General features: G+C 44.6%; 1 protein-coding gene across 5 annotated transcripts in view; it reads left to right on the top strand.

Annotated features, from left to right (window-relative positions):
* Positions 1–14,236, top strand: part of ca12 (carbonic anhydrase XII) — a 75,310-nt gene that overhangs the window by 47,333 nt on the left and 13,741 nt on the right. For 4 of the 5 annotated variants that reach the window (XM_068015118.1, XM_068015115.1, XM_068015117.1 and 1 more), the window contains exons 5-8: positions 3,020–3,115; positions 3,202–3,265; positions 5,365–5,522; positions 8,253–8,379. In XM_068015118.1, the coding sequence (XP_067871219.1) occupies positions 3,020–3,115; positions 3,202–3,265; positions 5,365–5,522; positions 8,253–8,379 (445 nt within the window). Of the gene's footprint in view, positions 1–3,019; positions 3,116–3,201; positions 3,266–5,364; positions 5,523–8,252; positions 8,380–12,448; positions 12,547–14,236 lie in introns of those variants that run through there. The other variant, XM_068015119.1, reaches the window with a different exon arrangement.

Here is a 14,236-nt window from a genome sequence, read left to right as displayed (position 1 = left end):
CACTACATCTCCCTCCTCCCTCGATTTGGCCACTTCAAACCACTTACTCATCAAGATAGCATCAAGCTGTTTGGGATTGTTAAGGGAGCGTCTCTAAAGGACAGACATTTAAATCAGGGCTAAATTGATGTTTTGCTGCCCTAAGCAGGTCAGACTGTATTGCCTCACTTGTGAATGATCTTGATTTGTAAACATGGTTCTTGGGAGTATAAGCAGAGGGAGAACATTTGTCTATCAATGCTGTGGGATTAATTTGGAAAATGCAGCTAGTCCACTTTAATTTTAAGCCCTGTTGGTATGTAGCTGATGCCTAATACACAATTCTTTTTCTTATGTCAGCCCTCTGCTCCTGAAGAGTTTCCTCCTGGCCGGGACACGCTTCCCGAGCCAGCTGGATCTTTCCCGAGTGCCCATTATTCAGAGGCAAGCTTTGGCGGTTAACAGGTTATTGAACCACCATCCTGCACTCATTGATAGGATCATCTACACTCAGGAAATCAGGGGTCTGTTTCCTGGCTTCCCTCCCCCATGCCAGTTTAAAACTCCATGCTGGTGGGTGGTAGAGAGCTCAGAGTTATTCGTTGTCCAATCTTTCCCCCTCCTTTCTCCAGCTTAAGGAATCTTAAGCTACCAGAAGATTGGAGAGACCGGGTTTGTTCACTCTGGGGAGGAAATGTCTCGAGGGAAATATTATTCAATTACTGACCCTGAGTTGAGCTTCTTACCCTATATCCTCTCTGTACCAATGCCCCTCTCCCTTTCCTCAGCACATCGGCTTCTCAAACGTTTATTCATGTTTTTTATCTCCTGACTGACGATTCCAATGCCCTCGGGCTCCACTATCCTACATAATTCTCATTCTTGTGTTCAGATCCCTTCATGGGCTAGCCCCACCCTACCTCTGTAACCTCTTCCAGCCCTCCCACCCTCAAATGCATTCCATTTACTTTGTTCTTCTGTACATCCCTCACTTCCATGATTGGTAGCCATGCCTTCAGCTGCCTGGGCCCTGAGCTCTGGAATTCCCTCCCTAAACTTCTCCGTTCTCTACCTCACTCTCCTCCTTTAAAACACTCCTTCAAACCTGCCTCTTTGACTAAGGTTTTGGTAGCCTGCCCTCATATATCCTCATGCTGCTCAGCATCGACATATATTTAATAATGCTCCTGTGAAGCACCTTGGGTCATCTTATGATAAAGGTGCTATATAAATGCAAGTTGCTGAGGTTGTCATTGTCATTCACTTAAGAATGTTCAATAACATACACAGTCTGCAGTACTTTACAATCAGGATTACCCTTAATGTTATGTTTTGTTAGGCTGTGCTGTTTGTGTAGAGTCTCGCTCAACAGAATTGGGTGCGAGTGCTGTATAAAACTGACTATGGTCTGAAGTGTGTTAAGTACAGGATAACCCAGAGTAGAGCGTTGATATCTTGCCCGTGTAAGAGGAAATGCAGCAGCACAAATTGAAAATTGTTGTTTGAAGGGCAGGAAAGTGTGTTCTGGGAAGATTGACGTTGAACAGATTAGAGAAGGATCGTACTGCAGAGGTCAGTCCTGGGTCCTTTTTTGTTTTCAGTGTATACAGATCATTTGGATTGTTTACTAGAATAATACCTGGAATGGGCGGGTTGTCTTATGAGGAAGGGTTGGACAGGCTAGGCTGGTATCTGCTGGAGTTCAGAAGAGTAAGAGGCAACTCGATTGAAACATATAAGATCCTGAGGGGTCTTGACAGGGTGGATGTGGAAAGGACGTTTCCTCTTGTGGGAGAATCTAGAACTAGGGGTCACTGTTTAAAAATAAGGGGTCGCCCATTTAAGATAGAATGAGGAGAATGTTTTTTTCTGAGGGTCGTGAGTCTTTGGAACTCTTCCTCAAAAGACAGTGGTAGCAGAGTCTTTGAATATTTTTAAGGCAGAGTAAATAGATTCTTGATAGACGGGAATGTGGAGCTGAGGTTACAATCAGATCTTATTGAATGGCGGAGCAGGTTTGAGGGGCAGAGTGGCCTATTCCTGCTCCTAAATCATATGTTTATATTTGGATTTGAGCAAAGTCTCAAAGTTTGCTGGTGACATATAAATCTTGGAAAAAAGACTTCAGGAAGGCTCAGGCTAGTTATTGGGATGGGCAGACAGGGGGCAGATACAATTTAGTGTGGATGAATGTGAGGTGATATCTTTTGGGAGGGAAAACAAGGACTTGGAATGGACACACAATGGAAAGGTACTAGTCTGTGGATGAACTGAGAGACCCAGGGTTTCAAATATATAATTTAGTTTTTAAAAAAGGAGTATAGAGAAACAAGAGTTGTGTAATGATAAATTTATACAGAAGGCTAGTTTACAGAGAACTGTGTACAATTGCACCCTGTTATAGAAAGTACAGTGTGGTTCTCCAAGGTGATGCCAGGGATGGGAAATTATGATTCTGAACTGTGAAACTGGGACATTTTCTGCAGGAGCAGAGAAGGCCAAGAGGAGAATGAATTGAGGATTTTGAAAGTGTGAATCGGGCTCTGGTTGAGAAGTAAGTGAATAGGGCCATCAATTTAAAATGCTTATTAAGAGAGTGAGGATCAAAGTTAAGAGATGTTTCTTCACACGCAGTTGCTGGAGCATGGAATACTTTTCCACGAGATACACAGTGCGTATAGGTGCACAGCAAACAGAGCAGACTTATGCAGAGGAGGAATGTCTGTACTAAGTTATACAATGTTTAACTTTGGAAAAGCTATATAAAACCTGACTAACCTGAAACGTTAACTCTGCTTCTCTCTCCACAGATGTTGCCAGACCTGCTGATTATTTCCAGCATTTCTTGTTTTTATTTCAGATTTCCAGCATCCGCAGTATTTTGCTTTTATAAAACCTTATTTGTAGGATGCTTATTGTTCTAAATAAATACATTTTTCAGTAAAGGACATATTGAAGCGTGATACTTTACAATTGAGATTATCAGAACAGTAATTAAGTATTGTGGCCAATAACCTTTCCCTTTGCTTTGTCCATTTAGTTACATATTGTCCACTATAACTCTGAGAAGTACGACAATATTTCCATAGCACAAGACAAGGTTGATGGGCTGGCTGTCCTGGGAATTCTTATTGAGGTATTTATTTGAAACATTTCAGTATCCATTCATATGTTGTACACAAGATGATAACTTCCGAAATGAAAAGCTTTTCTCTGTTTCAGGTTGGGTCATTCAATGCTGCTTATGATCACATATTTTGTCATTTGAAAGAAATTCAGTTTAAAGGTAAGGAATACTGAGATTGGAGAAACTGGGATCTCATAAAATGATACTTTGTTTACTTCTTAGTAATCAAAAGTACTCGGACTTGAACACGGCAAAGCATTCGAGGGTGCTTCACTGGACACCAAGCAGGAGATTGGGAAGTGGCAGAAAGTATGTAGGGATGTCGGACTGGGGGAGGTTACAGAGGTGTAGTTTGGTTCGGCCATGGAGTGATTTAGGCGAGGGTCGAAGATTTCGAAATCACTGTGGTGGGAAATGGGAATAAATGATGACCTGTTTGAGAAACTTGATACAGGGTGGTAGTTGGAAAGGGCAAAGGGGTCCAGGGTGGGTTTTCAAAGAGGAGGATGATGACGTTGCAGAAGAATTGATGCTAAAGGCAAAATTAGCTGAAGACGTGAGGTTGCACGTGTCACCTAGCATCACCCAGCTCTCCCTCACCACTAGCTCGTTCGACTGTCTCACTGCCTCTGTCACACTGCTTGTCCAGATCTATTCTGGATGAGCCACAATTTCCTCCAATTAAACTTTGGGACGGCCAAAGCAATTGTCTTCAGCCCCCACTACAAATTCCTTTCCCTAGCCACTGATTCCATTTCCCTCCCTCGCCGCTGTCTCAGATTAAACTGGACAGTTTGGAACCTCAGCATCCTACTTGATGCAGAGTTTTAACTTCTGACCCTATAATCCTCTCCATCACCAAGCCTCTTTCCTTCCAGCTCCGTACTATTGTCTCTGTCTCCGCCCCTGCCTCAGCCCATCTGCTGCTGAAACTCTCATCCATGCTTTTGTTGACTATTCCAAAGCTCTCCTGGCCGACCTGCCATCTTGCACCCTCCATAAACTTGAGCTCATCCAAAACTCTGTTGCCCCTATCTGAACTCGTACCAAGTCCTGTTCCCTCATCACTCCCTGTGCTCGCTGAGCTAAGGTGGTTCCTGGTTCACCAACACTTGTATTTTAAACAATTATCCTCATCTTTATACCTCACCAGGGCCTCACCCCACCCTATCTCTGTAACCTCCTCTAGACCTGCAACCCTCTCAGAACTCTGTGCTTCTCCAACTCTGACCTCTTGTCAATCCCCCACTTCCTCCCCCACCCCACCCCATCCCCCAACCCCCATTTCGGCATTTCAGTGCAGTACTGAGGGAGTGCTGCACTGTCGGAGGTGCTGGCTTTCAGCTGAGATGTTAAATCGAGATCCCGTCTGTCCTCTCAGGTGGACCTAAAAGCTCTTGCGGCACTATTTCATTTATCCCTCAAACAACATCACTAAAACAACAGATTATCTGGTCCTTATCACATGGCTGTTTGTGGGATCTTGCTGTGCTCAAGTTGTTTGTGTTTCCTACATTACACCTCAAAAGTACTCCATTGCCTGTAAAGCACTTTGGGATGTCCTGAGGACACAAAAGAACATAAGAAACAGGAGCACGAGTAGGCCATTCGGCCCCTTGAGCCTGCTCCAGCATTCAATACGATCATGGTTGATCTGATCGTGGCCTCAACTCCACTTTCCTGCCTGTCCCTCATACCCCTTGACACCCCAGCAGATCAGAAATCTGTCTAACTCAATATATTTAATGATCCAGCCTCCACTATTCTCTGGGGAAGAGAATTCCAAACATTAACGACCCTCTGAGAGAAGAATTTCCTCCTCATTTCTGTCTTAAATGGGAGACCCCTTATTCTGAAACTGTGTCCCCCAGGTCTAGATTCCCCCACGAGGGCAAACATTATCTCAGCATTGACCCTGTCAAGCCCTCTCAGAAGCTTATATGTTTCAATAATGTGCTTTAGAAATGCAGTTTCTTTATTTGCTATCTATTTGTCCTGTTTATTTCAGTATAGCTGTGAACTTCCTGTTCCATTGTCAGTGGTTATTCATTCAGCTGCTGTTTGTGGGACATTGCAGCTCTGGGTTTCTGATTCACAGTCACCTCTAGCAAGGCTGTACCTGGGAGTGGGGCTTGGCAAAGTTACTGGCATGATGCCTGGTGTCCTGACTTTTTTACAGCAGTTCCCAAGTTTTTCTGCTCCACGCTCAGTGTTTGCTAGTCAGCTGTTCCTGAGGGACCGTCATTGTATTTTTACAGGTAAAGAGATCCAGATCCCTGGTTTTAATATAAATGATCTTCTCCCGCACCAGTTGGATGAATACTACCGCTATAATGGATCATTGACTACACCTCCTTGCTACCCAAGTGTGCTGTGGACTGTTTTCAGGAAAACTGTGCAAATTTCTAGAGAACAGGTAGGTGCAAAAATGGCAACAAAATGTACTTCTTTATAATGGTTCGGATTTGGGTTTCTTTCACTTTCCTCTCCTATCTCGAATAGGAAAGTCTGCTTCCATAGGACATCTCTCGCTCCCCCTTGACTTGAGCGTGACCTTCCACACCAAGTAACCGGGAGTAGCAGGTCACAGAGTGAATGACGAGTCCCTTTGTCAAGAAGCTGAGCTGAAGTTAAGGTTATAATACAGTAGACCCAGTTCTCCAATCTGTGCTCCCATTATAACAGACTGTCCTCCAGGAGTGCTGGAATCAGGTCAATCCCTTGAATCTATTGGGTGAACACTCTGGTTTACATTATTTCAATGACTTGGCAATCTGTGCCTGATCTCCTGGGCAGATTGCTTGACATTCAGGTGTAGCTCAGGTACAGGTTTTTTGCTTGTATTAATCAGCACATTGAACATGAATGTTAACCACCTGACAACACCCTCGCATAAGATCTTGTTTGTGAAGTCACACAAACTATCTATAGCTTATCCAAAGCATCAGTGATCCTTAGTGGCAGTGCAGGGGAGTGAATCACATTCTGTGTTGTTTCCATAGTCACGGTCTCTGTGCTAGGCCCACTGAGGGGGAATTTCATCCTCCTGCCCCTCCCAGCATGGAGCTGTCCTCACAGTGAGTGCTGAGAGGGGAAATGGAGCTGCTGTGCTGTGGTCTTATCTGCTACCTCAGCTTCTTTCAAGCCTGGTTCCCCCATCAAGGCTGACAATCAGAGCCTAGGAAATGTGCTAATCTCCAACCAGCGAGAATCCAGGATCACTGTGTTAGCACAAAGGATAGAGTCTCATTTCACTTCTTCCTCCTCCCAGATCCCTGCACACAGAGAGACACAAAACCCTTCATCCTTTCAGTGGAAAGGAATTGGATATATACTCTTGAAGGAGAAATAAATTGCAGGGTTATAGGGAAAGAGTGGGACTAACTGGCTCTTTGTAAGAGCCAGAGGCAGGTTCAATGGGCTGAATGGCCACCTTTTGTGCTGTACTGTTCTGTGATTCCATGGAAGAACGATTGTTGAAATATTCTTTGTGAGGTTGTTGAAAGTTTCTCATCTGTTTCAAAGGCCACCAGGAATTGACTGAGGAGGAGGTCCCTGACAGCCCAGTGACAAGTCTTAAATCATCCTTTCAACAACCTTGCCAAGAACAATCATTCCTTCCACTGAATGGTCGGAGGGTTTTGTGACTGTCTCCTTCGTACAGCGATCCTGTGGAAGTTTAGCACAAACCCTGTTGACGTATAAACGGGGGAGGATTTCTGTCAAAGTTACATCAACCTAGCAGGAAGAGCTCTGAGGAAACTGCTGCTAAAAAAAATTGTTTTGATGCTTAGAGATGGCAAGTTTATCCCTTCTCACCATGACAACCTTACTTATATTAACATATCTTTGGCCTGAGCTGTGTGATAAAACAATCTAGGCACAATGAGTGACTGTTTGCAGGTCAAGATGCAAAGAAAAGGCAGACTCCGCTCCCACACCCAGACTGATTGTATATTCTTTCTCAGAAAGCAATTTTAAAATTGATATATTATTTCTTCCAATCCACATTCTCATCAAAGATTCTAATAGAATCTCACGATCTGAAACTGCACAGATCACTGATCTGTCACAATATGTCTCAAAATTTCAAAACACAAGGACTCCAATCTTTGGTGAGTGTGAGAACATAATGTGAGGAAATGTGATTCTATTTATCAGTGTCAGCTGTGGCTTTGTGGGTAGCACCCTTGCACCAGAGTCCGAAGGTTGTGGGTTCGAGTCCCACACCAGAGTGTAAAAGCTAAAGCAACTGTAATGCAGTGCTGTACTGCTGGAGATGCTATCTTTCAGATGAGACATTAAACCAAGGCCCAGTCTTTGTGCCATGTTCCCTGCATATTATTTATGAGTTTTACTTGAGGCCACCATTTTTTAAATGTATCTGCCGTTTAAAGGGCTGTTGTACATTGACTCCAGACACACCACTCTAGAGAAGGAGACGTAGTATTAAAAAAAAATTTGACAACCGAAAATCGGCCCTGAATAAAAGCCTATGTGGGTGGATATCCTCAGGCCTCTCCTGCTTCCCTTCTAAAGGGGACAGAGGGTCCTATTACAAGGATGGGTGCTTCATATTGTACATGACATCTTCCTCATTATTTGCACCATGGAGACGTCTTTTAATATGGAAATTGAAGGTCGATTGCTCCTGGAAGGCCAAGAGGCCTGCGACCACAGGCTTTGGAGCCTTTGGTTGCTATGGCGATGTTTTAAAAAAAAAGGTTCTCTCATCCTGGTCCCTCTGTGTGCTTGATACTTGGCCTGCTCAGATCCTGCAGCCTGAGGGTGCTGGGAATGAACATAATGTTCACCACCAGTTGTATCACTCCATCAGGGCCCATGCCTCTCCATCCCCCCCCCCCCCCCCCCACCTCTCCCTCAGCCAGGAGCGGCAACCCAAGAAAATGAGCTAGGCCATTAGTCAGGAAATAAAGTTAAACACTGTGACTTGGGAATGATGCGTCGGGAACTACACTTGGGCGGAGCAGGAGATAGGACTTCAGGCCCAGGCATCTTAGACAGCATCAGTCCTGCAGCTGTCAAGAGGCAAAGCTCCGACTAGGAGTGTGCCGTCACTAACTTACCATAAGAACGGTTCTGGTACAATACATTTGTAATTGGAACTATTTTTATTTGTTGGCAGCTGTTGGAGTTACAAAGAGACTTGTACTTCTCACAAGTGGGTGAAGTCAATCAAACAGAGATGGTGAACAATTACAGACATGTTCAGGAGCTTTGGGACAGAGAAGTCCTCATCTCATTCCACGAAGGTGAGTGTTGTAGTAAAGTGTGGGATCAGACTCTGCACCTGGCACCTCAGTCACTGAGCAGCTTGATTAGATTGGAAAGAGAAAACCTAAATCTAGGAAATTACTACCAATTAAATTGTGAGAGATAGGGACACGGATCCAAACTAGCAAAAGGCAAATACTTGACTGTCCTTCACACTGGGAATAGGCACGAGATCAGCTCTACCACCTGTTAAACATCAATCCCAATTTACATCGGATGAGGTGTATAATACGTGACCAGGAAAATATCACATGTTGACACACACTCCCAAAGTCAAAATTACCTCCTCGGAATCATCAGCACTCAGAATGGACTTCCAGGGAAAATGCTGGAGGCAAAAGGCCAGAATTATCTAACTGGATGTTGCAATGGCGGGGAATGTAGCATTGTTCAGAGTGAATGCCTCAGGCACATCATACCTGTTGTGTCCCCAAAGGCACCCCTGAGAGGAAATCCTCAAGTTCAGAGGAAATCCCTAAGTTCACAAAAGCTGTGAATTTCCTGACTTTTTCTCGTTCCATTGCCAGAACCAAAGCGGCCCTGAGGAAATTCCCGCCCAGTCCACAGCAGTTCCTGATGAGATTGTGAGTGCTGAAGTTTGCAGTGTATTTTGTGGGGGGGTGGTGGTGGGTACAGGCAACTTTGACATTTTACAAAGCTCATGTCCAAACTGGGCATCAGCAGTGGCTGAGCGGGTAACGCCTCACCTCTAAGTCAGAAGATCCTCTGATCGTAATCCCACTGCAGGGACATGAGCACATCATCCAGACTGGAACTCCAGTACTGAGAGAGTGCTGCACCACTGGAAGTGCCATCTTTCCAATGAGATGTTAAACCTAACCTTTCAGGCAGATGTAAAAGATGTCATGGCACTATTTGAAGAGGAGGAGGAGAATTCTTCCAATATCCTAGCCGAAATTTATGCCTCAATCAACATCACAAAAACAGATTCATCGAATCGTAGAAGGTTTACAGCACAGAAAGAGGCCACTTGGCCCATCGTGTCTGTGCCGGCCGAAAAATGATCCACCTATTCTAATCCCACCTTCGAGCATTTGGTCCGTAGCCCTGCAGATTACAGCACTTGAGGTGTATATCCAGACTCTTTTTGAATGAGTTGAGGGTTTCTGCCACAGCTACCCTTTCAGGCAGTGAGTTCCAGACCCCCACACCCTCTGAGTGAAAAAGGTTTTCCTTATCTCCCCTCTAATCCTTCTACCAATCACTTTAAATCTATGCCCCCTCGTCACTGACCTCTCTGCTAAGGTAATAGGCCCTTCACTTCCACTTTATCCAGGCCCCTCACAATTTTGTTCTCAATCAAATCTCCCCTCAGCCTTCTCTGTTCCAAGGAGAACAACCCCAGCCTATCTAATCTTTCCTCATAGCTGCATTTTTCAAATCCTGGCAACATCCTCGTAAATCTCCTCTGTACTATCTCTGGTGCAATTACATCCTTTCTGTAGTGAACTAACCAGAACGGCACATAGTACTCAAGTTGTGGCCTAACCAATGATTTATACAGTTCCAGCATAACCTCCCCACTCTTATATTCTAATCCTCGACAAATAAAGGAAAGGATTCCATATGCCTTCTTAACCACCTTATCGACCTGTCCTGCTACGGTCAGGGATCTGTGGACATTCACTCCAAGGTCCCTCACTTCCTCTACACCTCTCAGTCTTTTGCCATTAATCGTGTATTTCATTGCCTTATTTGACCTCCCCAAATGCACCACCTCACACTTCTCCAGGTTGAACTCCATTTGCCACTTTTCTGTCCATCTGACCAGACCATCAATATCTTCCTGCAGCTTTACAGCTATCCTCCTCGCTATCTAACATACAGCCAATTTTTGTGTCATCTGCAAAGGGGAGGCGGTAGCGTAGTGGTAATGTCACTGGACTGGTAGCCCAGAGGCCCAGGCTAATGCTCTGGGGACATGGGTTCGAATCCCACCACAGCAGATGGTGAAATTTGAATTCAATTAATAAAATCTGGAATTAAAAAGTTAGTCTAGTGTGACCATGAAGCCATTGTCGATTGTTGTAAAAACCCATCTGGATCACTAATGTCCTTTAGGGAAGGAAATCTGCTGTCCTTACCTGGTCTGGCCTACATGTGACCCCAGATCCACAGCAATGTGGTTGACTCTTAAAATGGCCACTCAGTTCAAGGGCAATTAGGGATGGGCAATAAATGCTGGCCTAGCCATCGACGCCCACATCCCATGAATGAATTTTTTTAAAACTTCTTGATCATGCCCCCCACATTTATGTCCAAATCATTAATATATACCACAAAAGGGGACCCAGTACTGAGCCCTGAGGAACGCCACCAGAAACAGCCCTCCAGTCGCAAAAACACCCGTCAACAATTACCCTTTGTTTCCTGCCACTGAGCCAATTTTGTATCCGCCTTGCTGCATTTCCCTGGATCCCATGGGATTTTATTTTTTTAACCAGTCTGCCATGTGGGACCTTGTCAATAGTCTTGCTAAAATCCATGTAGACCACATCAACTGCATACTCTCATCTATCTTCCTTGTTCCTGCTTCAAAAAATTTGATCAAATTAGTCAGACAAGATCTTCCCTTACCAAATCCATGCTGACTATCCTTGATTGACCTGTGCCTTTCTAAGTGACAGTTTATCCTGTCTCTCAGAATAGATTCCAATAATTTGCCCACTACTGAGGTTAGACTGACTGGCCTGTAATTATTTGGTCTATCCCCCGCTCCCCTTTTAAACAGAGGTACAACATTAGCAGTTCTCCAATCCTCCCACACCACACCTGTATCCAGTGAGGACTGGAAAATGATGGTCAGACCTTTCGCTATTTTCTCTCTTGCTTCTTTTAACAGCCTGGGGTACATTTCATCCGGCCCTGGTGATTTATCAGCTTTCAAGGATGCTAATCCCATTAATACTTCCTCTCTCCCTATGTTTATCACATCCAATACTTCACACCCCTCTTCCTTAACTACAATATCTGCATCATCCCCCCCTTTTGTGAAGACAGACGCAAAGTATTTATTAAGAACCATACCAACATTTTCCGCCCCTACACATAGGTTACTTTTTGGTCTTTTATGGGCCCTACTCTCTCCTTAGTTATCCTCTTGCTCTTAATGTATTGATAAAACACTTTTGGATTCACCTTGATTTTACTTGCCAATATTCTTTCATTCCCTGTCTTAGCTTTCCTAATTTCCTTTTTGATTTCACCCCTCCATTTTCTGTACTCCTCTCGGCTTTCTGTAGTATTGAGATATCTGTGTCAGGCACAAGCTTTCCTTTACTGCCTTATATTACACTGTAAGCTCCTTGACTTCCATGGGGCTCTAGATTTGGCCGTCTCACCCTTTTCCTTTGTGGGAACATGTTTACTCTGAACCCCTTGAATCTCCCCTTTGAATGCCTCCCACTGCTCCGACACTGATTTACCTTCAAGTAGCTGTTTCCAGTCCACTTTTGCTAAATCACTCCTCAGTTTAGTAAAATTGGCCTTTCCCCAATTGAGAACTCTAACTCATGTTCTATCCTTGTCCTTTTCCATAATTATGTTAAAACTGACTGAATTATGATCACTCCTACCAAAATGCTGTCCCACTGCCACTCCTTCCACCTGCCCATCTTCATTTCCTAAAACTAAGTCTAAAACTGCTTCCTCACATTCCTTTTTACATTTTTTACAATCTTTTTTTGCATTTATTTCATTTCATCTTAGTTTGTTCAGTTTGCTTACCCACTGTTTTTTTCAGGTTGTTTTTCTTCAGGTTTGCACTTGCTGCTGTTCAATATTCAGTGTATTCACACCTAATCTGTACTAATGCTTTGTCTTTCAACACACCATTAACATATTGTTTGCCTTTTCTCCGTGATCTTTTGGTCAGCTATGTGGCCCGGTCCAATCTGCACCTTCTCCCTTGTTATCTCTTGCCCCACCCCCACCTCACTTGTTTATAATCTGTGACTTTTCTAATATTTGTCAGTTCCGAAGAAGGGTCACTGACCCGAAACGTTAACTCTGCTTCTCTTTCCACAGATGCTGCCAGACCTGCTGAGTGATTCCAGTATTTCTTGTTTTTGTTCCTCTCTTGTTGGACTTGTTACATACTGGGCAAAAAAGTTCTCCTGAATGCACCTCAAGAATTCTGCTTCCTCGATTCCTTTCACACTTAAACTATCCCAGTTAATATTGGGGTAATTAAAATCCACAACTATTACTGTCCTATTGTTCTTGCACTTCTCAGAGATTATCAGAGACTACACTTCAAAAAGTACCTCATTGGCTGTAAAGAGCTTTGGGACGTCCCTTCGAAGAGAAGTGTTGGCCTGGATTTTGTGCTCAAGTCGCTGGAGTGGGACTTGAATAACATGTTATAATTGTTATTTAAAAATATGAGTGTGTTTCTATACTCATCCATTGCACTGGATCCTCCCCTTGCTTTAAGTATCTTCAACGTGGATGAGGTGACCTACTTCCCTATACAGCTCACAGGGCGTTAGTCAGCATATGATGCACTGGATGAGCTGAGGCAAGTCACTGTGGTGACTAATCAGGTCTCGGAGGAGATGAGCTATCCAGTATGATTGCAAGGCAACAGGGTGAATCATGTATGTGAAAGAGGAAGATAGTGTACGTGCTGGAACACAATAGGTGACAGATGCAAAATACAGACAAGCACAAACAGAGCTAAGTTGACTCAGCATCAAGGGCAAACCGCCTGGGGTCAAGAGCCACAGGCCAGACGCCCTGATGTAAAGCACTGATGTAATCTAGGACTGGATTTTCGGCCCCCACTTCTGGGCCATTTTCTGCGGGATCCACACCCACACACGGCAGGTAGTCGATCAGACTGATTAAGAGCCTAATTAAGGACAATTAAAGGAGGCTGACTGGAAAATTCCAGGTTCCTGCACCAGCGGGGGTCGGTTTAGGTGCCTTGAGACCCTCCCTGCCTTGCTTTGGCTGCTCTGTAGAGGGACTCCCAGCCCCCACTCCCCCACCACCCTGGCCTGGCTGTTGAATCCATTTTTAAATTAAAGATTTAAAAAATGTTGGAGTGAAGACGCTTCTATGTTGAAACGCCCTCTCTCTAACTTATCTTCCATTACAGCCTGCTGCACCTCTCAAGCTGGAAGGCCTCTGATTGGCTCTCCAGCTTCAAGAGCCTGCCCACCACCCTTCAATGCACAGAGAACCCGTCTCCATGCCATTGAGGGGGTGCCCCTGTGAAAATCTCAATGAGTGACTGTTCCCCCCCCCCACCCCTCCCCCTGGCCCCCGAGGGGGTGGGGGGGGGGGCGGGTTGAGGACCTGGAAACAATCCTGACTTGATTCCTTCCCCACCTCCCGAAGGGAAAATCCAGCTCCCAGTATCCCTTTTGGGTTTTTTCTTGGATTTAAGTTACTTTGTGAAGTGTGGTCACTGTTGTAATGTTGTCAATCTGTGCACAGCAAGATCCCACAAACAGCAATGTGAACCTGACCAGATACTCGGTTTTAGTGATGTTGGTTGAGGGATAAATATTGGACAGGATACTGGGGAGAATTACCCTGCCCGTCAAAATGGTGGTGGGATCTTTTCCATCCACCTGAGATGGGCAGATGGGGCATCAGTTTAACATCACATCTGACTGATGGCACTCCCTCAGTACGACTAGTTTTTGTATCCAACACTGCTGTGGGACCTGACCCCACAACCTCTGACTCCAACACGAGAGTGCTGCCCATGGACCCATGATTGGTTGCAAGGCTGTAATGTTTCACAGGCAGGTTCCTCATTAAGGGAAAGAGTGGCCTTTTGAAAATAACTCAGGTTGGGGGAGT

The sequence above is a fragment of the Heterodontus francisci genome, chromosome 35 (genome assembly GCF_036365525.1).
Source record: "Heterodontus francisci isolate sHetFra1 chromosome 35, sHetFra1.hap1, whole genome shotgun sequence".
Taxonomy (NCBI): Eukaryota; Metazoa; Chordata; class Chondrichthyes; order Heterodontiformes; family Heterodontidae; genus Heterodontus; species Heterodontus francisci.
The sequence above is the reverse complement of the archived record's forward strand: the minus strand, read 5'-3'. Positions and strand labels throughout refer to the sequence as shown.